Raw genomic sequence first — 26173 nt, forward strand, 5'->3', positions numbered from 1 at the left:
CAACAACAACCACGGTCCCCGAAAAAGGCGAACCCCCGCTTTGCGGGGAAAAATGGCCTCTAAATGCGGTTATTTTTTTTTTTATATCAAGTTGGGCTAGCGGCTAGGGTGCCGGCTTAGGATCCAAGGATCCTGGGTTCGAATCCCGGTCGATTGCTGAATTAACGCCAGGGGGGTTGACTCAGCCTGTCATCCTTCCGAGGTCGGCTAATTGAGTACCAGTTCACTGGTAATTCCCTGTTTGTCGTTAAAGGCGGCAAAAAGGGTTGGCGTCAGGAAGGGCATCCGGCCGTAAAACATTGCTTCAAAAAGGGGACCGAAAAACAACAACAACCACGGTTCCCGAAAAAGGCCAACCCCCGCTTTGCGGGGAAAAATGGCCTCTAAAGGTTTTATTTTTTTATTTAAAATCAATGGCCACAACACTCGTGGCATCAATCCAAACTTCAAACACCATACCTTCAACTTACCTGGCAAACCACATCCATCAATCCTCTTCATACCTCTCAAAAGCTTGTTCCTACTTACATGTACAATGTACATATATATACATTATTACATATACATTATCATATACATTATCATGTATTATATATATACATTATTTGTAGTTCTCTTTTTTGTCTTTTTATTGTCAAATCTTGGCATTATTCTTTTTATACAAGATATGGTGGCTGATGTAAGAGCAAATAGATGGAGAGTAAAAAGGCCACAAACTGACTGTTGAGTTGTGGGATCACATTTGGACACTGCAAGCAAGGGAATGAAAAAAAAAAAAGAGTATAAAATAACATGAGTGGAGGATTCACAGCCACCTATAAGGTGCAAGAGTGAGATTGAATGGCCTTGGGAAGGCAGTTCCACTAATGGGAGAAAAGAGGAACAAAGGAGTTGAGATGTGTAGTAATCCTGCATTTTGGGAGTTTAAGATGAAGGGAGGAGGTGGGGGCTACTAATAGAATCCGTACATTCTGGAGGAGCAGGGGAGGTTTGGAGGGCTGAGAGTTGGACCAGAGGAGAAGCAGTATAACAAATAAATAAATACTGTCACCAGTTTGTGATGTGGGAGTTGATTGTAGTTGTTTTTTCTGTTTGTTTGCTTTTTGCTAAAGTCTATCTCCCTACTTTTATTTGTCTAAGCAGGTATGATCCTGGGTCCACAACGAGAACAACAGCAAAATATTTGCATTAGTGACGAGTTCATCAAAGGTGAGATTCATTTTAGGGTGAGGGGTTTGGGGCTCTCACGTTGTGTGCCTACGAGAAAACCTCCACACTTGTTTCCCATTCAACTATCTGACATTTTCACAATTTAACATTTGATTTGTTTCATTATATCTTCATTCAATCATCAGTAGGACATCCGTTTGTGTATAACCGTTAGCCGATTTCCATTGGGTATTTAAAAGGTGACTGGATGGATTGAACTTTGTACTGTATAATATACAAGCAACCCAGATGAACAGACAGCTTATTCCGAAGTGATAAGCCATGCAGGACAGATCGTGGAAGCAGCATTTGCCAAATGTGTAAGTATAAATGCTGCACCTTACTAGGAGTGACAAGCACCGCCTGCCACATGGCAACATTATCTCTGGTAACAGAGATATCATTATCAACCAGAGATAATGTTGCCGTGTGGCAGGTGGTGCTTATCGCTCCCATTAAGGTGTACAAGCAGCTGTATGGGACACCTTACTGGCGGTTCCCCACTGATGGTATGAAGTCGCATAATGACTGATATAAAAGCCGAAAGGTTTTCAGAGTTACAGGTGCATGGAAGGCTCACTGCGTTGCCCTGATGAAGCCCCAACAAGGGCGAAACCAGGTTGGTAACTGTGAGTTTTGCATGCACTTGTGACAGTATCTGAATTTAATATCCATAATGATGCACTGCTAGATGGCTCCTCCGGAGCTTGGCAGGCAATGCGGACATGCATGGCGATGACGTCATGACGTTCGCTCATTACGTTGGAGAACCAGATTACAGATACTAATATACATATATATATAGATATCAGTCATTATGCGACTTCATAACATCAGTGGGCAACCGCTAGTAAGGTGTCCCATACAGCTACTGCTGCACCTTACTAGGAGCGATAAGCACCGCCTGCCACACGGTAACATTGTCTCTGGTATCCACTCACTACATGGAGTCGACCTGGATGCTGTTGGGAGTAAGTAATTAGTATCTGCAATTTGGCGCTCCAACCTAAATTTTCCGTGTGTGTGTGTGTGTGTGTGTGTGTGTGTGTGTGTGTGTGTGTGTGTATATATATATATATATATATATATATATATATATATATATATATATATATATATATATATATATATATATATATATATATATATATATATATATATATATATATATATATATTGTTACGGTTCTTCACCGCCCTTTTTCCCCTTACCAAGGGGGGATTAATCCCCTTGTTCTTTCTGGGCTTGACGGAACCGAGACTTGAAACGTCCCTTCCGGGCGAACGCAAAGTAGGGTTTCGGGACCAACTCCCGCTCATACCTAATTCCCTGCGCCGCCACGGAAGCGAGGAAGCAAGTCTCGCACGAGCCACGTGTGGTTTGGGTACGCCAAGCGGATTGAGTACCACATGGTCCGGGCAGTTTAGGTAGTGGAACCCGATTCGAGCGGTTCTATTCGTACCACGCTTAGCCAATGAAGAAACCACAGGAGCGATTGAATGGAAGAAAGGAACAACACAGGTTTAATTATTCCCACACGTATGTTAAATGATCGGGGACGCAGAGACACAGGGCAGCACTTAATCAGTCTTATCTTATCCCCCGGACTCGGGCCCGTCACACTCACACAGGGAATTGCAGATGGGTTGATGTTCAGCCAACGCGTCGACGTGGTCATCCAGGAACGGCCCCGTCCGACTCACCACGGTCCCAGCACGTCCCGCGAAGATGGCAGCAGGCGATGGAAGGAACCTCGTAGCGTGTCTCCCGAACAAAGGCAGATGATGAGGTGGAACGGCAAATGTGGGACTTTCAGCGCGGCTGGCGATTACACAGCTGTTTTTCACTCGCGCGACTTGATGCACTGTATATCGAACAGCCTCCAACTCAACCGAGCGTCGCTTATAAAAGCGTGTATTTCGGTTCATGCGCGTCTCTCTTTACCCGCGTATCTTTCACACTTCTCTGACGCTCACAACTCCTCTTCCATGATCCTCTTGGTTGGTCAGTGCGCACGAGTTCTCCCTGGGCAAGTCCTTTGTTCATCAGCGAGAGTCCTTTCAGGCAGAAGTCCTCCTGTGCTAGTCCTCTCGCTTCAGTCCTCCCTCGCTAGTCTTTTGGTGCAAGTCCCTCCCGGGGGCTTTGTGCAGCGGGTTATATAGCTACGCCCCCGAACATTCTGGCACCCTCTCGAACCTTCTTACCACACCCTGTGACGCAACGCCGCCGCCACCACCTCTGAGCCCTGATTGGCGGCTCGTGCTTACCGTCAGCGCTTCTGCCGCTTCGCCTTTGGCTCCGCCCCGACCCTCCTAGCCTGCCTCGTGTTAATTTGCCCAAAATGAACCAAAGTCAGCGCAAAGGGCATGAGGTTAGGGAAGCTGGAAAGTTGGTAGAAGTAGGGCCCATTCTCCTGACTCTACTCAACGCAGAACTAACAATGGAAAAGGACTAAGCTCACAAATACTAAGAAATAACTATACTATCGCGAGGCTACATGTTGCTTGTGTGACTAACTATGAGGGAGGAATTTTTACCTTTATTACACTCACTGTACAAACTCAAAACCGCAACACTACCCCTCTCCCTCGTCAGACCCGTCCCCGAGTCGAACCTACAAAAACTGGAACGACCTGTTTTGAGAAAGATCTGGGACTAACCTTTACTTACATGTGACATATAGATGTGGTTCCCCCTAACATTTACCCTAACCCGTGTATGCGACAGTTTTAAAACACTAAATATATCCCACCGACTGCATTGAGTAGCTAACTAATAGAATCACGCCCACACTTAACCGAATCCGGATTTGTTTTCAAACTAAACATAGAGCCGGTGGGCAGCATTTTTATCGACAAGCACATTTATCTACAAGCCGACTCCTTATTTACAGTTCTGTGACCCAGGACCTGTCCTTTTTGGAAAGAAGATTGGAGGGGAAAGAAAGCACAGCAAAACACACAAAACACATTCAAAAATTCACATTTCATTTGCTGCTGGTGTCTTGCAGCTTGTATCTTCTGTGTGCACATATCGAACCGGCAAGCCCCCGGACCGGCATACAGGCCATTCCTGCTCTTCGGGGCTAAATAAACTTATAATCTTCTTGTCCCGAGCACACAATAATAAAGATTACACAAAAACTGTGTTTATTGTATTTGTGACATGAATGCCACTCAAAACAAGTGGTCCGAAGATGCAAGGTGAGTTTGCAGCAAAGTGCTACACAGGTGAGGGGTAAGGCCACAAAACTTGTGGTCCATAAGTGTAATATGTGCAGCAAAGTGTTAGTGGCAGCAAGTGCTGCACAGGTGCAGCAAAGTTGCAATAAAGGATACGGCAGCAAAGTGCTGCGCAGTTCATCTGCACAGGTGTAGCAAAGTGCAGCAGGGATGCTGCACAGTTCCACCTCCAAAATGGTCCTGGGGTGGGGGAAGAGACAAAGCACGACCAGCAAAGCGGAAAGGCACAAAGGTACACAAAAACACAAGGTAATGCAGCATGAGGGGCGCGGAAGAGCGAGCAGAGCAAGCTCGTCCCTAACCGTCCATACCCCCCAATGTCAGCTTACATTACCCTAGCCCTTCCTGGTATTTACAAATTCGTCCCGACGTCTTGTCTCCCATATCCCCCTCTAAGCCAAATTAGTCTCCCAATCCCTCCCAGGAATGAAGGAATGGAACAAACACAATGTCCCATTACGTCATGATGCGTCTTACAACTCAAACAGTTCACTTGGTCCTGGTGCGGAGCTTCGTCCTCCTTGGTGAATGGATGTGGATGGCGCGAAGGGGATTTCTCTCATCCTAACTACTCTACTGACATTACCTCTTAAACTAGCCGGGGTCATACCCTGCCAATCGGCCATCTTTAAACTATGTGGTTCTAAAAACTGAATCCCCATTGACCACTCTGCGGTGCCCGACAAATTTGGGTCTCACTCCCCAATTTTTCACACTGTGCCCTTGCACAATTTCGGGGCTGGGTCGTGTGGCTCTACTAGCAGGTTTATCTACCTGCGCACCTCCGCCACTGAAGTCGCCACCCGAGCTTACCTGCTCTTGCGACTACCTAAACTGGGGAAGGCCCCTCCTGGCACTTTACCCCCTGATGCCCACCTTGGCATTGGGCTACCCAGGTCCTTCCTTTGGATCCTCAGGCCCCACTCACAACTACTCACAACTACCCTAACTGGCTCCCAGAGCCTACCTGTGGCCTCACCTGGCCGACAAACTACCAGTGGCGGAGTGCCCCGATAACCATACTCACAAATTAAGCCACATGCCCAACCATTTCACTGACTCATGCACCCTCCAAAGCACTACGTTGCCACTACCTGCACCACAGGTGTCAATATCCAAACAATTTACCTAAGCCCATTACCTGACTTTACACTACCCGCATTCATGAATGGGTCCATCTCCCCCCATTCACTCCTTCGCACCATGCATTCCACACCTTCTACTTCACACCAAGCATTCCACACCACTTATTTGCACACCATTTATTTCACACACCACTTTTCTCACACACCTTTTGTGCTTACCTTTTCCATACACTCCAAACACAATTCCTTTTATCTCAATACAAATCCTCACACACACAGCATCATCTATCTATCTGCTTTTCCCCCTAAACTCATGCTTCCCCATCATCCCATTAAACTAAGCACTTCCCTCGTCATTATCAACCGTCTAATCTCACTACGTCCCCACTACAGTATAAATGTCACTACTTAACTCTCATGTCCTCTTCTGTCATCTAATTTCCCTATCAATTATGCTAGCCCGCCCTCGGCTAGCTTCAGTGCCCCATGGAGGTAACCATCGCTGGCCCCCCATGTGCATGTCACTGCCATCCCCCTAATCTAATGCTCATGGGCCCGGAGTGAGGAATGGTAAAACTACCATTCCCCCACGCAGGGCACCATTCCCCAACACTATTGCTATTCGTCCACTACACTGGAGCCTCTTCGTGCGGAAATACATCGTCACAGCTCGACCTCGAAAGGCCGAGCGATCCATACGGGTGGTTAGTCTACTGTACGTTGGGTCCGTCCGGCATTTTCGATCCAGGGGAGGAGGCTTTGACGGGCCGAGGTTCAGAGCTCCATCCCTACGCGGGGCCTCGCGGTCCCATGCACGATGGCCCAACCGCCCACGGTCGGAGCACCGCACCCGCCAGGGGGTGCGGCTCCAAACTCACCTACCTCCCCTTGAACCTTGCTGATTGCCTTTCCCGCCACGGCGCGGCACCAACCATACAGGGCGGGGGCTGGCACGAATCGTGCACGTCGGTCCTTGTGAAACCGCCGTGGTATCGATCCCCGCCGGTCCCTGCCCCACACAACTCACCGAGGGCTCACGTCGGCTATTCGTCGCGCTAGACGCTTCCCCGGTCTGTGTCGATGCTTGAGCCGCGTTCTCACCACATGCGACCCATTCCACACTCACACACCGAGGCGCCCCCATACACTCCATGCATTCTGTTACAGCACACTCTTTCCGCACACGGTCCAGTGTGCATTCTTTCTCGCGCTCTGTTATAGCACACTCTGGTGCACACCACCCAGGCGCACTCACGCCCCTCACACACCTCATTACACACTTTTCCTCCACACACTCCTTTACCACACACTTTTCTGTTACACACTCCGTAACACAATCGGCCATCGCACACCCTCTCGCACACCCTGCCGCACACTCTTCCGTTACGTACTCCGTAACGCCCACGGATGTGCACTCTCCTGGTACATACCCAATAACACGCTCTGGTGTGCACTCCTGCACACTCTCTACAACACGCTCCGGTGTGCATTCTCTCTCACTCTCCTCGGCCATCGCACACTCTTTTTCCATACACCCTTCTCGTGCACATACCGTCATACACTCGCGCTCCGGTGCACACTTTTCTCTTACACGCGCACCAGTCGCCCTCACACATCGCACCATGGACCTTCCACGACTGCCCGGGTTTCGTCCATGTCCCAAGCGCGCCAAAACTCTCTTCCCGCCAAACACACTCGCGCCATTATATCTCACCTTGGGGACCTTCTTCTCCGGCAGCAGCACCTGCAAACTTTTCATTGAGTTAGCAAGCACGACATCACGATGTGAACACAGACTTTGCGAGGAATTCCATTTTTTCCTCCCGCGAATCATTTCCCAACTCTACTGTCTCTTCGGCCCCAATTTCAATCATTTCTTTTATTTCTTCGACGACCGCCGGCGCGCATGAATTTTCCTTGTCCAATTCGGTGGCCGTCGGCTCTTTTACACCCCGAGTCGCGATTTCTATTCCCTCGGTCCATTTAGCTGCGCTCTGCCCAACCTCGCTCTCCATGCGTTCCTCACACCGCGTTACCTCATCGTGTCCCAATGCGACCTCCTCGCCCAGCTTGCGCCTTATGTCCTCCCCCGTTTTTTCCATATCACACCTGGATTCCTCCCTCATTTTTTTATTCTCCTCCCGTCTCGCCTCTGCCCTCCTGTCCATTTGATCATTCATTTCTTTCAATTGGCCACCCATTTTTTCCATGTCTTCATCCCTCTGGACCATAATGGCCCTCATTTCAGCCATAAATAATTGTATGTCCATAACCGTTGGTACAGTGGGCTCTGCTCTCGCCGCCACGTGCGAGGCGCCGCCATTTTCTTTCCCAGCTGCCACACCCTTTTCTGCTTCCACTACTACCAACTTAGTAAGGGCATTTTATGAGATATTTCACAAATCTGTTAACTAAATTGTTACCAAAAAATTTCTTCACCAATATGTTTGTAAAGGTGTGTAATAACATGTGTTAAAATGTTGAAGGTCAACTCCCGTGGGAAACCCAGAAAAAAAGCTGTTGAATTCGGGTACCGAAAAATTATTTTCGAGAATTATTATTATTTTTAATCGGCCCTTAAGTAACTTATGAGGGGTCAAATAAGGGTTTTTCATGATTCTGAGTTGATTGTTAACATTTATATTTTCACTTTTACATTTACACACAAAGTAGCTTTTATTTCACATACATATATAATACTCGAGAGTTATTTCTCATTCACAATGTCAGAAGTTTCAACAGTCATTGTCTATGTCTTCTTCAGACTCAACAACATCATGACTGCAGTTTCTGCATGTAATGCCATAAACATCCTCCATCCATGATGTGGTTGGCTGTCGTACTTCCAGGATAGATCAACTGGATCACATCTAGTAGTCCAGAATCTTCCATGATGTTACCCATTGATCCAAGATAAGACTTCAGCAGGTGAAAACCACCCAACCTTGGAATGACGGGTAGATTTGCCTGCTTTATTATATTCACAGCCTTCAGCCAAATCGGAAGATCAAAGGTCACTATAGCGACCCCAGCGCGCCGTATGCACTCTTTCAGAGTGGTGAAGATGGTGTTGAGGTCATTAGGGTCTCCTTCAATAACTGGGAGGAACTCGATCTGTGTGCTCTGCTTTGCATCATCAGCATGGATTCTCTTCATCCAGCCATTCCAGTTGGAGTGTGGGAACTCAGGATCGTTGGCTTTGATCACCCACCCCGCTGCCCAGAGTGTGTCACCTGGAGTGAGGAGTGGCTGATCATGAGCCAGGGAGGAGGAAAGCTCAGCGAGGGGGAGAAACATGATCGCGTTCGTTCCTATCTGTTTCCTGTTCGTAAATGGAATAATCTTTACTTCAGTTCCTCTCAGGATCTTAGCTTTGTCGAGTGCCTTCAACTTCACCCGGGGGAAAGCTGCTGTTGTCTGTGGATCTGGCAAAGGTGGTGCCAGAGAGGTGACTTCGATCCAACCCATTGAGTGAAAGGGAGTGTTTCCGTGAATAGAGACAATGTTTAAATCTATATTGTCTCCAACAAACTGAGTGACTGCATTGTTTGTTTCCCCAACCTCCATAAAGACCACCTGATCATTACTTGACAATTCACTTTCACTGGCTGGCACTTTGGCTGTCATCACTGATTGATCCTCAAGCGCAGCATCAACCGCAACCTCATCATTGATCTGTTCATCGGTTTCCTCCACAATGGTGTCAAGAGTGCCAGAAGTATCTGGAACATCATCTCCACTCCTACTATTAAGGAAGCAGTATTTGTAGTTTTGTGTCTCCGTGTAAGACTCGGTGTATCCCAGCCGGTGGAACTTGTTGAGCATCCATTTTGACCCAAATCTATGATCAAGTTGTATGGCAAGCCCCATTTGGTGTGGCAATACTCCAGACCGAGGTCGACAGGCCTTAATAAAATTCTGCCCCCAAACGGCAACTCTTTCGTCTGTCTTGACAATCGGTCTCAAGAACATCTGAAGGCTTGCAGGAACAAGTGTCAGCTGACTATCGATGTCAGTCATACTGTGTGTGGTGGGGTATGACTTTGGACCTAAATCAATCAAGGCAATATCATTGGATATGAACTTGAGTGCCGTCTTTATGATCTGAGTCTTCTCATCTCCATGGTCAAGATTAGCATGATGCGCTCGCAGAATATTGTCGGTGCCATCTTTGAGACAGAGTACATCTGCCCTTCTTTCCTGTGTTGTGAAATACAAGGTGTCTTCGTATTTCTCTAGAAGTTTTATCTTTAGCCAATGCTTTGAATAAGAAAGGCTCTTCTCTGGTGACTGATCAAACTCCTGCAGCTTTTCATGGACTTGGTCCATGTTCATTACCCCATGCTCTAATTCTGAGTCTAACCATTCGCAGAATTCAATAAAAACTGCCTCTCGCTCCTCATCAATACTCCTCTGTCCTCTCTTCCTTTTTCCTTCCTCATCAGTCTTGGACAAACTGTCACCTCTCGCAAACATAAGTTTGCATCGCAAATGGTATAGTGTTTCTTCTGCTACCAAGTCGTTGATCCCTTCCAGGCGTCCAGTGACTTCAGTGCCCCAGTCATCCCCGCGACTCCGTGCTGTCTTCAGCAAGCTTGCCTTCAGTGTATCTGCAGTCAAATTATCTGGCACTCTGTATTTCTTTCTAGCTTGTGCTGGATTATTTTTGTAGAGCTGGGCTGGTTGGTTGCAAAGAATGCATACATCCTTATACAGGAGGTCAACTGACTGTGATCTTCTAGAACTGCAGCCAGTTGATGAACTGAACTCACAAGTAGTGCGTCTTCTCTTCAACTTTGATGACTCTTTCTCTGCCTTTGATGCTTGAGCTGACTTCTTGGTGGTTGCAACAAAGTTGTTGTACAGATCATTTTTACACTTCTGGTGGTACCTCAGTTTTCCTTCCTTTTGAGCCTCCTTCATACGTTCCACAACAGTAACATTTTCGACAGTTTCTGCTTGTTTCAATAAAGTTGAGTATCCCTTTGGAGTTGCCTGTATGAGCCTTTCAGCTGGTGTATCCGAGCGTGCACAGATGAAGCAATTGAGCACAGGTGGAGTAACGTCTTCATCCATATTGCTAGACTCCATGTCCTGCAGAGTAGAAAATGAGATATATTTAGAAATTATTTTTCCACAAAGGAGTGTCTGTGGTGAAATATAAATGTTAACAATCAACTCAGAAGCATGAAAAACCCTTATTTGACCCCTCATAAGTTACTTAAGGGCCGATTTAAAAAAATAAAAATTCTCGAAAATAATTTTTCGGTACCCGAATTCAACAGCTTTTTTTCTGGGTTTCCCACGGGAGTTGACCTTCAACATTTTAACACATGTTATTACACACCTTTACAAACCTATTGGTGAAGAAATTTTTTGGTAACAATTTAGTTAACAGATTTTCATATGTTTCCCTTACTAACTGTCCCTCTTGGGTCTGGGTCATTAATTTTTCCTTTACTTCCACTCCCACCGGCATTCGACCATCTTGGCTAGCCATGGTACGAATATAAATTTTGGTCGCTCGTAATTTGGAGCCAATTCGTCCAAAAAAAATTTGGTTAGGGTTCCAAATCCCACTCCCGGACATCAAATGTTACTGCCAATATGTAAATTTGGTGTCCAAAATTTTGTCCAAAAAATTTCTCCCAGGTTCCAAATCCCCACTCCTGACTCCAAATGTTACGGTTCTTCACCGCCCTACTTCCCCTTACTAAGGGGGGAAACGTCCCTTCCGGGCAAACGCAAAGTAGGGTTTCTGGACCAACTCTCGCTCGTACCTAATTCCCTGCGCCGCCACGGAAGCAAGCCTCGCACGAGCCACGTGTGGTTTGGGTACGCCGAGCGGATTGATTACCACGTGGTCCGTGCAGTTTAGGTAGTGGAACCCGATTCGAGCGGTTCTATTCGTACCATGCTTAGCCAATGAAGAAACCACAGGAACGATCGAATGGAAGAAAGGAAGAACACAGGTTTAATTATTCCCACACGTATGTATAATGATCGGGGACGCAGAGACACAGGGCAGCACTTAATCAGTCTTATCTTATCCCCCGGACTCGGGCCCGTCACACTCACACAGGGAATTGCAGATGGGTTGATGTTCAGCCAACGCGTCGACGTGGTCATCCAGGAACGGCCCCGTCCGGCTCTCCACGGTCCCAGGACGTCCCACGAAGATGGCAGCAGGCGATGGAAGGAACCTCGTAGCGTGTCTCCCGAACAAAGGCAGATGAAGAGGTGGAACAGCAAATGCGGGACTTTCAGTGCGGCTGGCGATTACACAGCCGTTTTTCACTCGCGCGACTTAATGCACTGTATATCAATCAGCCTCCAACTCAACCGCGCGTCGCTTATAAAAGCGCGTATTTCGGTTCATGCGCGTCTCTCTTTACCCGCGTATCTTTCACAGTTATCTGACGTTCACAACGCCTCTGCCACGATCCTCTTGGTTGGACAGTGCACCGAGTTCTCCCTGGGCAAGTCCTTTGTTCATCAGCGAGAGTCCTTTCAGGCAGCAGTCCTCCCGCGCTAGTCCTCTCGCTTCAGTCCTCTCGCTTCAGTCCTCTCGCTTCAGTCCTCTCGCTTCAGTCCTCTCGCTTCAGTCCTCCCGCGCTAGTCCTTTGGTGCAAGTCCCTCCCGGGGGCTTTGTGCAGCGGGTTATATAGCTACGCCCCCGAACATTCTGACACCCCCTCGAACCTTCTTACCATGCCGTGTGACGCAACGCCGCCGCCACCACCTCTGAGCCCTGATTGGCGGCTCGTGCTTACCTTCAGCACTTCTGCCGCTCCGCCCCGACCCTCCTAGCCTGCCTCGTGTTAATTCGCACAAAATGAACCCCTAGCCTGCCTCGTGTTAATTCGCCCAGAATGAACCAAAGTCAGCGCAAAGGGCATGAGGTTAGGGAAGCTGGAAAGTCGGTAGAAGTAGGGCCTATTCTCCTGACTCTACTCAATGCAAAACTAACAATGGAAAAGGACTAAGCTCAAAGATACTAAGAAATAACTATACTATCGCGAGGCTACATGTTGCTTGTGTGACTAACTATGAGGGGGGAATTTTAACCTTTATTAGACTCACTTTACAAACTCAAAACCGCAACAATATATACAGTCACGTGAAAAAGTAAGTACACCCCATGTAAAGTTTTGACCTTTTCAACATATTTCAACATACAGCTATTTGATCTTCATTTCAACAATATTGATAGATAAAGGTGATATAATATAACAAATCTCATGAAACATTTACATTTTGTCGTCCATTGTATAATTTAAATAAACGTAAATGCAAATTTTGCATGTGGAAAAAGTAAGTACACCCCTACAGTTATCACTACTTCAAATACCTAAAATTAGAATTGGGTGCACCAGCTCAGGTGCAAATAATTAGAACATCATTAGAGAGGATCTCGGAGGAACCTGTCTTATTTAAACCTCAGACATTTAGTTTGGTTTGCTCTTTGTTGTTGAAGTGTGTGGTGTCACCATGCCAAGATCAAAAGAGCTCTCTGAGGCCTTCAGAAAGAAGGTTATAGATGCCTACGATTCTGGGAAGGGATTTAAAAAGATCTCCAAACAATTTGAAATCAATCATTCGACTCTCCGGAAGATCATCTACAAGTGGAGAAGATTCCAAACAACTGCCAACTTGTTCAGGCCAGGCCGCACCAGCAAGTTCAGCCTGAGAGCAGACCGCAAGATGCTGAAAGAAGTCTCTAAGAACCCCTGAATGTCATCACGGGACCTACAGGTAGCTCTTGCCACTGTTGATGTCAAAGTGCACGAGTCTACCATTAGAAGGAGGCTGCACAAATTTGATCTACATGGGAGGTGTGCCAGGAGGAAACCTTTGCTGTCCAGAAAGAACATCAGGGCAAGACTAAAGTTTGCCAATGAACACAGAGGCAAAAACCAGCTCTTCTGGAACAATAAATGTGCTATTTGGCCACAGTACCAGAAGACATGTTTGGCGAAAACCAAAACCAAAGACAGCATTTGACCACAAGAACCTGATACCAACTGTAAAGCATGTTGGTGGAAATATTATGGTTTGGGTCGGCTTTGCTACATCAGGGTCTGGGCAGCTCACCATCATATAATCCACTATGAATTCTTCATTGTACCAGAGGGTGCTTGAGGATAATGTGAGGCCATCTGTTGGAAAGTTGAAGCTCAACCGAAGGTGGACCTTGCAACATGACAATGACCCTAAACATACCAGTAAATCCACCAAGGAATGGCTGAAAAGAAAGAAATGGAGGGTTATGGAATGGCCAAGTCAAAGCCCGGATCTAAATCCCATCCAGATGTTGTGGCGGGATTTGAAACGAGCTGTGCATGCAAGAAACCCCTGCAAGGAGGAGTGGGCAAAAATTTCTCCCAGTCGATGTCAGAGACTCATAGACAGTTATAAGAAACGCCTACTTGAGTTGTTTCTGCCAAAGGTGGCAACACCACCTGTTCGAGCCAAGGGTGTACTTACTTTTTCCACATGCGAAATTTGCATTTATGTTTATTTAAATTATACAATGGACTACAAAATGTAAATGTTTCATGATATTTGTTATATTATATCACCTTTATCTATCAATATTGTTGAAATGAAGATCAAATAGCTGTATGTTGAAATATGTTGAAAAAGTCAAAACTTTACATGGGGTGTACTTACTTTTTCATGTGACTATATATATATATATATATATATATATATATATATATATATATATATATATATATATATATATATATATATATATTGTTACGGATCTCTACTTCGGCCTTTTCCCCTTAAGAAGGGGGGATTAAGCCCCTTGTGTATGACTGACCGACGTGAGTCCTGAAGTTGCCCAAGCTCCCTCCGGAAAGGCAGGTGAGCAACTCCGTTCGCGACCGTGGACAAGATGTGAATTGCCGAGCGGATTAGCAGCCGCGGCACGAACCATTAGCAAGTAACTGACCCGATTCTTAACGTTGGCCAAATCGTGCCACAGGTGTTCAATGATGGAAACCTCTAAGACGAACGGATGTGAAGAAGAAGAAGGCAAAAGTAGGAAGAACAAATATCATTTATTACTAACTATTATGTACACAATCAAAAGTAACCAAGGAGAAGGAAAGATAAGAAAATAAAGACAGAAAGGATGGAAGGACCAGAAGACACAGTGCAATACTAACTTACCTATACAAACTTACTTATACCCCAGGACAAGACACACAAAACAGACGAAAATCAGACTTACACGAATGGGGAATGAAGACAGGAACGAATGGCTGGAAGGAGAGGAAGGTTCAGTTGGAGCAGGAAAATGGTTGGGCCGGGAGTGAGCAGCCGCCGCCCCTCCGCACTCGGGTCCACACGGCCGGGATGCTCGCAGCAACACGTCGGAGCTTGTCGTGGCAAGGCTGGTTGGAACAGCGTCTCCTTTCCCAGAGCTCTCTATTCGGGCTCCTTCACTCTCTGGCTCCCTCAATGACTTCGTTCTTCACCTCTTTCACCAAGCAGTCCCTCACTGAACTCTTGCGCGCATCTCTCTCCCTCAATCATCTCTGTGGGGGCGTCGCGTGACGGGTTATATAGGCCACACCCTCAAATCTTCGCGAACCTCCCCGGTCGTTCTTTCTCCGCCCTCGCAAGCCAAACCCCTCATCCCTGGTTGGTTGATCGGGGCTGGCTCACTCCTCCCTCCGATGACGGGGGCGGAGACACGCCTTTCTTCTCCGAACCGACCGCGTGTTCAATGGAGGGCGAATGCAGTTGGCAATTGCGGACAAATGGGGAATTGAAAGGGAATCTAACTTATTTGAATTCGGTGCAATGGATTTGATTGGCGATGGATTTCAAAGGCCCACCGGTGTGCAGTCCGTGGTCATATTGGGGAACAGCGACAGAGGCTCAATCTCCTTCCCTGCGAGTGCACAAACAGCCAGCGTATCAGTACCACCAAATTCCATTTCCAATCGTCCGTGTCGCTTAAGAAAGTCGTGTCCTAACAAGATATCAGCACATTGAGCAGGCAAGACCATGAGATGTACATCTGGAAACATTCGTCACTTTATCACAAGCTTCAATCGTCATTCCCCTTTTGTGTTGAGCCTAAGCCCTTGGGAGGCCATAAAGATCCGACGGCATGTCCCGAGAATCGGCCATCCATGTTTTTGCACCAGTCGATGATCGATATAACTATCCGTGGACCCTGTATCGATGAGAGCCCGTGCAAAAATTCCCTCGATCATAAGTGGGATGATGGCCTGAGCCAGACCTGGTGGTCCGGCAGACGCCGAGCCATCAGAGCGAGACGATCGCGCCTCGCGTGTAGATCCGACGCCAGCTGCAGTTCTCCGTTTGTTCGAGCAGCCTCCGGAGGGCGCTCGTGTTATGCGCGTAGTTTGAAAGCCATTTGCAGTCTTCCGTGCTAAAACAGGAGCTTGTAGTGCGTACGAGCAGCCTTCGGATGGCGCTAGAGTAACGCGGTGAGTCTCATAGCCATCATGAGACGTTCGGATACCAGCCAAGGACAGTCTCTCCGCGTTCGGTCGTATTTTCGCCAGTTGTTTTGGCGGTCCGTTGAATCTCACCAAGGTCGAGCGCGCAGCCAGGGGCCCACGAGAAGGTACGCCGCTCATCAAAGGCGGGTGAGGCGCCCCGCTCTGTGCTCGGCCTTTTGGCCCGGCGATAAGCACATTCATTGTCGCGCGTGTTCGTTTGCCCCGCGCAGCTTTTCGGCACACTTTTGCGAAATGCCCTTTTGTTGAACACAGATGACATATCGCCTCCCGAACCGGGCACGCCGACCGGGGATGTTGCCGATTCCCGCAGAAATAGCACGTAGCGTTTCGTCCGGGCTTTGGACCCGCAGCTGCAGCTGCAGCCAAGCCGGAATCAGGGTCCTCCTCGGGGTAAGCCAGGGGTTCCGGCAGGGATGCCGTGTCGGCTTCCGGGTCGTCGGCAGTAGCTCTCTCCGGGTCGGGCTTGACGAGAAATCCCCACAGTGACGCGCGTGTGATCATAAGCGTCAGATTGTTCACGAGCTGTAGTGTAGACGTGAGCCAGCCGTAAAGCCTCCGTGAACGTCAAGTCTTCAACCTCAAGAAGCCTCTGTCTAACGGTAGAAGACCCAATTCCTGAGACAAAAGAATCACGTACAAGGTCGTCCTGGACTTGCTCGTGTGTCCGCACCTCCTGGGCACTCTCAGCGAGCAGACGTCGCAGCTCTTGTGCGTAGTGGTCTAGCGACTCTGGGCTGTTGAGTCCGCTTGGCGAGCAGATGCCGGGAATAGACCACGCTTCATTTTTTAATGTAAACCCGCTTTAGCTCCGTCACCGCTGCATTGAATGTCGTACACTGTTCGATTCCCCTGTAGACAGTGTGGTGTACTTTAGTTTGCAGTACCTGTAATTTTGTTTCTTCAGTGACATCGGCGTCCTGGGCTTTGAACTGATTGTCCAGGGACTTTAGCCAATGCGTCAGCTCCGAGGCCGAATCCATGGCTTGTGGGTCGTCGGAAAATTGCGGCACCTGGATCATCTTGTGTCCCGCCATGTCCGCCTCATGTCCTCGAGTGGACGGTAGACTGATTGTTATTAAGTGTCATGAAAATCAACCAAGTCCACAACTTTGTCCCATAGGTAGGTTTAATAACAATCAGATATCTGGCATCATCCTGTAAAATACAATCATGCAATATATATCAGGATCGTGGCATCATATAGGGAGGATCGATAATATTAGTCAAAGCAAGCAAGCCTAGAATATAAAAGGGTACATACCATCCAAGTCTACATGTCATAGAATAATGTCGCAGGTGTGGCCCGAAGTCGCGGACGTCCGAGGTCTTATAGACGCCTCTCAGTGGTTTAAGCGAGCATCACACCTGGGTTCAACTTTAATGCATTTTCACTACAGTAGAGTCAACTAATGGGAAACACAACCTTAAACTAATACACATAATAAAGAAATAACTATTTAGAAGGGTATATGGTAGCCTGCGTGTATGTATATGGACTAACTAAGAGGACGACCTTTGACCTTTACACACAAATCGGAGATATTTACAAGTATTCATTACACTTTACCAGAGGGTGATATTTACAACAATTCTCAAATCCACAGCACTGCATCCTCATCCTCCAGGCACGTCCTCGGGCCTATAAAACTTTAACTTAGTGTGACACGTAGGTGTAGTTCCCTCTACATTTAACCTGACCCTGAGTGGGACAGTTTTAAAACACAAATAAGTATGTCCCCCTGCTGCATTGCACCCTGCCTAACAGATTTACGCCCACAGCTAACCAAATTGCGGAATTGTCTTCAAATTAAACATGAACGGTGGGGAGCATTATTTACAAATGACGTTAAATGTATTTACAAAACTAACCCAGGACCTGTGATTGTTCCTTTTTTTTTGGGGGGGGGGGGGGGGGGGGGGAGGAGGGAGACAGCCTGCGCTGCATCGACGCACCAGCACCAACTATCATCAAAGCACCATAATGCACCAAAACGCACCGGAGTGCACAGTCACCACAATGCAAACAAAAATAAACAAACCCCTGTTGGTGTTCTTGCTCTTTGGCTCCCTCTGCTGGCCATTGTTCTTCCTGATGTTGTCAACTTCATGTTCTTGGTTGCGGCCCATTTGGACATAAAAATAAAAAGCACAGAACGTGTCCATTTTTATTTATGGCCCACAGGGGCTGATTATTGGTGGTTCACCTGTATGGCATAGGTGCCACGTCACCGAGGTCCGCAAGCAAGATCCTGGGCCATCGTGGCCGGTTCCAGCAGAGGGGCCATGCCCCAACCCGTGGGGTCCATGAGTGGTGCTCAGCCACAGACATGTGGTCCATAAGTGGTGCATCGATGCAGACAGCTGGTTGCGGGGGTTCTGGCACACAATGGCTGACTCCCGCAGTCCCGCACGCTCCCCCCGGTGCCCAGAGAGCACGATCCATGGGTCGGGGAAGGAAGACAGAGAGGGCAGGTTAGCGAGGGGTAATGTCACAAGGGTACACATCAATAAAGGCAATGCAAGGTGAGGTGCGTCTGGAGACTGAGCGGAGAAAAGCTCGTCCCTACCGTACGTCACCCCCCCTGTTACCTACTCTACCCTTGCCCTTACCCCATATTTACAACAATTTACAATTCGTCTCTACCGTCACGTCTTCCCCATATTTCCCCTATACCAAATTCGTCACAATCCCACTAATCCAAAATTTGCCATCACCAATTCATCATCAATCCTCATAAGGAGGGAGAGATGGAACATCAGCACAATGTCACACCCACGTCATGATGCGTCTCATAATCCAAAACATTTGCACAAAAATAATAAAAACATGGCATGGTGTGGAGTTCTGTCACCTCAGGTGAGTGGATGTAGATGGTGCGAGGAGATTCTTAATCCTAACTACTTCCTAAATGACATTAACACACTTTACACTACCCGGGGTCTTTCCCTGCCAATCCATTGGCCATCTTACTCTATGCGGTTTTAAGAACCAAATTCCCATTGACCAAGCTGTGGTGCTTCATCAATTTGGGGTCTCACTCCCCCGATTCAACTCCCTGTGCCTTTGCACAATTTCAGGACTGGGTCGTGTGGCTCTCCCAGCAGGTCTACCCACCTGCACACCTCCACCACTGCAGTTGCCTCCGAGCTTACCTGTTCCTTACCCTAACCTATCTACCTGGGGAAGGCCCTCCTTGGCGCTTACCCCACTCGGTGCCCTCTCTGGCACTGGGCTACCCGGGTCCGTCCTCTGGATCCTCGGGCCCCATCCACAACTCTACCGGCTCCCAGAGCCCACCTGCGGCCTCACCTGGCTGACATCCTAACAGTGGCGGAGTGCCCATTTAACTACACACACCAACAGGCCACACGCCCAGCCATTTCCACGTCACTAATGCACCCATCCAAACACCATTCTTCCACCACGCACCACAGATGCCAATATCCAACCACAATTTACCTACTCCCTCTACCTAACTCTTAAACTACCCTCCCCGGGTATTCGTGATGGGGTCCATCCTCCCCCATTCACACCTTCGCACCATCCACTCCACTCCACAGTTTCCACCATACTCACTCCACACCATCCATTCCATACTCCATATATTCCATACCATTCATTTCATTCAACCATGCTCACCTGTATTGGCACACCTGTGCAATCACTCCTGGTGCTCCCTGCACCCTCCTTCCTCCCAGGACCATTTGCTCAACACAACACACAATCACCATTACGCACTCATACACTGCTCCATACACTTGTTCACTTTCACACCTGTGCAATCACCCCTGGTGCCTCCTGCACCCTCCTTCCTCCAGGACCATTCTTCAATCATTCAATACAATACACAACACAATTGTTCCTCATGCACTGCTCCATATACTTCCACGCTCAATACAACTCGCATCTCTCCCGAGCATTGCCCCGCAATTCCTCATTTGCTCGATATCAATACTCTCACACACATGGCATCATCTGACCTACCTGGTGCCCTGCTAACTTGGTGCTCCCCGTCTTCCCTTTAAACTAAGCACATACCACGTCATTATCATCCATTCTAACCTCTCTATGTCCCCGACTACCTGTCCAATGTCGCTACTTAACGCTACCGTTACCTATGGTCAATCTTCTATGTCCCTATACATTATCCTAACCCTCCCTCGGCGAGCTTACACTGCCATAAACCCCATAAAACTATTGCTCATGTGCCCCCTTTGTGAGGGATGGTGGATTTGCCATCCCACCACATCGGGCATCTTCCACTATAAATTTTGCTCATCAAATTCCAGCCAATCAAAAATTTTCCAATCACAAATTCCCTATTCTCAATTTCGGGTCCAAAACACTATTATCATCACAGTCCACTATATCTAAGCCTCGGTGCGTCGTTCCATCATTAAAACTCGGCTTCGCAAAGCCGAGCAATGAATTTGGGTGGTTTGGTCGCCTGCAGGTTGAATCCGTCCGGCATTCGGTTCAAGGGAGGCGGCTTGGTCGGGCCGAGATTCCACGCACCATCTCGGTGCGGCACCGTCCGATGCCCCCATCTCGGCCGGCCGGAACGCCGCGACCACAAGGGGTCGCCACGCCGACCCTTCCCCCCTGTCCTCGAACCGGGCCGCCTGCTCCGCTTAGCGGAGCACGGACGCGACCGTTTAGAGCGAGGCCCGGCATGGATCGCGTACGGCGGGTCCTTCGAAACCGCCGTGGTTACGATCCCCACTGGTTCCCACTGCGCACAAAGCCCGGCACGAACCGAGGGCTCGCTTCGGCTAAAAGTCGATCTAACCGCTATCCTGTTTAGCGTCGATGCTTCACTTGCATGCTCACACCCCGCGTTCCGTTCCTTGCTCACACATCCAGCTGTCTCCATACTCTCCGTCATTGCACCTTCTCTTACACACCCCCCAGGTACACTCATAGACTTCGTCACACACCTGACCACCGCACACCTTGGCACACACTCGTCGTTCGTACACCTCACCAACACACCTCTTCGTGCCCACTCCTCGGTCACATCCTCTGTGACAACCACGGGTGTGCACTCACCTGCACACCCAATCACGTGCTTCACTACCAACTCAAGTGTGCATTCCCACACGCGCTCGACCATTCCAGGTGTGCATCCTTCCATTCCAGGTGTGCATCCTCTCTCACCGGCTACAACCAACTCGTGCTCCGTGTCACTCTCACTACTCTCACCACCACACTCGGTCGCGCATTCACCCTTACTCTCGACAGCGCACTCTGTAATCATGCACCCGTCCATTACACCCCTTTCTCGTGCATCCTCTTGTGCACACTCTCCCGCTACGTCCTCCGTAACACTCACCACAGGTGTGCACTCTTTCGTTACATCCCCTGTAACACTCCCCATCACGCGCTTCCATGTGCCCCCCCCGCACCTGCGCCACGACCAACTCACTCTCGACAGCACACTCACTCCTCGGCGCGCACTTTTTCCTCACACACCCCATAGTCGGACATCCTCGCACACCTCCTCCTTCACACTCTGTACCTGTCGCACACCTTACCAGCGGCCTCTCACGAACACCCGGGTCTAAACCAACACCCAAGCCGACTGAATCTCCCCTCACACCATATACATTTCCGAGTATATCACCACTCACCTCGGCACCTCGTCTCCGCTCCTCCTCCGCCACCTGCAAACTCTTTATTTGGTTAGTAAGCACATCATCATGATTTGAGCACAGACCTTGTACATATTCCATTACTTCCTCCTTTATCTCCCTCTTAGTTTCCCTCCGTCTCTTCTTAATTTCACTCACCCCCTCTTCCACATTCTCTAATTTGTGCTTCACCTCTTTCATTTCCCGGTGCGCCCCCTCAATTTCGTCCTCTAAGGTCACCTTGATCGTTTCTATGTGCGTCCTCACCTCCCGTTCTTTCGTCTCCATTGCCTCCGTTACCTCGTCCAACCTCTTTGTCAACCCCTCATGTACCATCTGACATTCCCTCTTTGTCGCTATGAGTTCTTTCTTTAGCTCCTTCTGCGTCGCCTTTAACCCCCCGATTATCGCAGTGTTCTTTTCCACTTGCTCCACTAATTCCTTTTGTCCCACCGTCAGCTGTTCTACTCCCCTCGTCAGATCCTCTATGCCCCCCTGTAACCTAGCCATACTATTTCTCACCTCTTTCTCCATACGCTCCTCACCTCGCTTTACCTCCTCGCATACCCCCGAGACCTCCTCGCTCACACCTCGTCTGATCTCCTCCCCCATTTCTCCCATCTCCTTGGTAGATGCTGCCCTCATCTGTTCCAAATCATTCCTCTGGGCATCCAATTTGGTTTCCAACCCGATTTTCACCTCCTCTATCTGATCTCCCATCTGTTTAATTTCCCATGCGGATTGCTCCCCTATTTCCCTCAATTTGCCTTCCATGGTGTTTTCTAAACCCCCTAACCCATTCTTCACCTCTTCCATCTGGTTCTCCTGGGCAGCCATTCTATTTTCCAACCCCGTTAACCCCTCCTTCATTTCCCAAATTTGATTACCCATGTCCTCTAGTTTGCCCCCCAATTTACCTTCGAGCCCCCCGATTTGGCTTCCCATATCATTTCTCAATTCCCCGATTTGGTTTTCTAATCCCCCAAATTTATTGTCTAAACGTTCACTGGTACCTCTTGCTTCGTCCCTCATTGCTCCCATTTGGCCTCCCAGCCCCCTGTTCTCTTCCATGAAGGCCCGCATTTGCAGCATGAATAGGCCCCAGTCCATTGGCGGCGCTGCTACGGTCACGGGCGCGGCGACATTTGGTGCCGCTGCAACCACGTGCGCGAGGGCACCATTTTGTGTACCTGATACCCCCGCAACCACATCTTCATTGCCCTCCTCCTCCATTATTACTACCACATCCTCCCTGTGGTCCTGGGTTGATTCTAACCCCCCTTCTAACTCTACTCCCACCGGCACCCGATCGCCTTGACTATCCATGGCACAATTTTAAATTTAGATGTTTTAAATGAAATTTTGGGCCACTCGTAATTTGAGTGCGCTAAGCGCACTTCAGGTCCGAATCCCGCTCCTGGCACCAATTGTTACGGATCTCTACGTCGGCCTTTTCCCCTTAAGAAGGGGGGATTAATCCCCTTGTGTATGACTGACCGACGTGAGTCCTGAAGTTGCCCAAGCTCCCTCCGGAGAGGCAGGTGAGCAACCCCGTTCGCGACCACGGACAAGATGTTAATTGCCGAGCGGATTAGCAGCCGCGGCACGAACCATTAGCAAGTAACTGACCCGATTCTTAACGTTGGCCAAATCGTGCCACAGGTGTTCAATGATGGAAACCTCTAAGATGAACGGATGTGAAGAAGAAGAAGGCAAAAGTAGGAAGAACAAATATAATTTATTACTAACTATTATGTACACAATCAAAAGCAACCAAGGAGAAGGAAAGATAAGAAAATAAAGACAGAAAGGATGGAAGGACCAGAAGACACAGTGCAATACTAACTTACCTATGCAAACTTACTTATACCCCAGGACAAGACACACAAAACAGACGACAATCAGACTTACACAAATGGGGAATGAAGGCAGGAATGAATGGCTGGAAGGAGAGGAAGGTTCAGTTGGAGCAGGAGAATGGTCGGGCCTGGGGTGAGCAGCCGCCGCCCCTCCGCACTCGGATCCACACGGCCGGGATGCTCGCAGCAACACGTCGGAGCTTGTCGTGGCAAGGCTGGTTGGAACAGCGTCTCCTTTCCCAGAGCTCTCTATTCGGGCTCCTTCACTCTCTGGCTCCCTCAATGACTTCGTTCTTCACCTCTTTCACCAAGCAGTCCCTCACTGAACTCTTGCGCGCATCTCTCTCCCTCAATCATCTCTGTGGGGGCGTTGCGTGACGTGTTATATAGGCCACACCCTCGAATCTTCGCGAACCTCCCCGGTCGTTCTTTCTCCGCCCTCGCAAGCCAAACCCCCCATCCTTGGTTGGTTGATCGGGGCTGGCTCACTCCTCCCTCCGATGACGAGGGCGGAGACACGCCTTTCTTCTCCGAACCGACCGCGTGTTCAATGGAGGGCGAATGCAGTTGGCAATTGCGGACAAATGGGGAATTGAAAGGGAATCTAACTTATTTGAATTCGGTGCAATGTAGAGTCAACTAATGGGAAACACAACCTTAAACTAATACACATAATAAAGAAATAACTATTTAGAAGGGTATATGGTAGCCTGCGTGTATGTATATGGACTAACTAAGAGGACGACCTTTGACCTTTACACACAAATCGGAGATATTTACAAGTATTCATTACACTTTACCAGAGGGTGATATTTACAACAATTCTCAAATCCACAACAATATATATTGTTGCGAATATGGAATTTGGCCTCCATATCCGCTTGTAAATATTCCCCTATTTTCTCCAATACTCCCCAACTTTCCCCGATCCCCCATTCCCTAGTCCCATTGCATGTAAATAACAATCAGTAGAGCCGACCTTCCCCTTATTCCCCCATTAAATGTCGTGCCCAGGTCCACCGCACCACACGTAGACAACTTTCGGACATCTTCCTAGTTATTCTTATTCTATGTCAGTTAAGGCCTCGTCTCCATTAATTATGACTCTTCGTTGCACCAGAATGTGATTATATGGCATCAGTAGTGAGTTTAGGACCTTTCCCATACCTCCTCCCATCTTCTTCCCCAAACAACAACAATAACAACAACTACAACAACAATTACAACAACAACAGAGGAGATGGCGGCGGAGCGGGGGAGGATGCGTCCTCACACCGGCTCGATTAGCTCCAGACCATGCGCTCCACGGGGTTACCCCGAAGGGGCTGGCTGTCAGCTCCTCGTCAGGGGCGGAGCCAGTAACCCCCCCCGCACGCACCCAATGAGAAGCAACGTGCCGATTCCACGAGGCGGAGCTAACGAGCCGAGGGCGTGTCACTCCCCGCCGGATATACGCAGCCGCTTGCCGGACGTGACGTCAGATGCGCCTCAGCTTGGAGACTGGAGAGAGAAGCCACCGCCACCCCCAGCGCGACGATACCTCCCCGCATCTCTGGACCGGACCGAGTCGATTCTGCCTTGAGCCAAGAGTGCACCTTGAGCCATCGCGACCTGCCTTTCCTTTTCATCAACCCCCGTGTGAGTCAGCATTTTGTCCCGTGTGTCTGTCGTCTGTCCGGGGTTAATATAAGAGTGTGTCTAAGTGCCTGTCTTCCTGTAATATACCTCTAGCCCCTGTAATCTAACCTTTTTCCGTACGAATATACTTGAGAATCGAAACGTTGGTGTCGTATTGTGTGATTGTAATCCAGCCGGGTGTCTTCTTTTTCTTATTGAGCCAGCATAGCGCGGCTAGTCAACGTTCGGGCACAATCGGGTAACTTGTACGGATACGGCGGCCATCCCGCTCGGCCCACCATACCATCAAAGTCGTATCTGTAACAATTGGTGTCGGGAGTGAGATTCGAGGCCCGACCAAATTTTGAAGGAAAAAAAAAAAAAAAAAACGAATAGAGGAAAAAAAAAATTTGGTCAAAATTTGGAGCGGCCGAAATTTGTTTTGTTTTACGAAACTCGAATTTTGCAAGTCGCGCTATGGCGGATCAAGACGGCTGGGGTCCGGTAGGGGAGAGTGAAGCAGGGTCGGTCCAGGACCAAATTGAGGGACATGAGGGACATGAGGAGAGCGAAGCAGCGAGGGTAGCAGACGCGCAAAATGGCGCCTCGCTGGTCACCGCGCCCGCGACCGTGGCAGCGCCCCTGGTGGATCCGAACCTTTTTATGTTGCAAATGAGGGCCCTTATGGAACGAATGGGAGACCAAATTGTGGGAATGAGGGCTCAGGGTGAGCGATTAGAGGGCCAAATGGGGGTAATGGGGAACCGGATGGATGCTCAGGGTGAGCGATTAGAGGGCCAAATGGGGGTAATGAGGGACGAAGCGAGGGGTACCGGTGAGAAGTTAGACAATAACTTTGAGGAGTTAGACAAGAAAATTGGGAAGTTAGACAATAATTTTGAGGGGTTAGACAACGGGATAAAAGAAGTGAAAAATGGGTTAATGGGGGTAGAAAATAGAATGGCTGCCCAGGAGAATCAGATAGAGGGAGTGAAAAATGGGTTAGAGGGGTTAGAAAA

At 48.6% G+C, this 26173-nt stretch overlaps 1 protein-coding gene across 6 annotated transcripts in view; it reads left to right on the plus strand.

Annotated features, from left to right (window-relative positions):
- The window catches only part of PIKFYVE (phosphoinositide kinase, FYVE-type zinc finger containing), a 156790-nt gene that overhangs the window by 36365 nt on the left and 94252 nt on the right, over window positions 1-26173 (plus strand). For all 6 annotated transcript variants that reach the window (XR_013624711.1, XM_068127483.2, XM_068127486.2 and 3 more), the window contains exon 13: window positions 1144-1209. Coding sequence is in view for 5 of the 6 variants with exons in the window: in XM_068127483.2 (XP_067983584.2) it covers window positions 1144-1209 (66 nt within the window). In the remaining variant the exon portion in view is untranslated. The remainder of the gene's footprint in view (window positions 1-1143; window positions 1210-26173) is intronic.

This window comes from Myxine glutinosa, chromosome 10 (genome assembly GCF_964187855.1).
Source record: "Myxine glutinosa chromosome 10, kmMyxGlut1.1, whole genome shotgun sequence".
NCBI lineage: Eukaryota > Metazoa > Chordata > Myxini > Myxiniformes > Myxinidae > Myxine > Myxine glutinosa.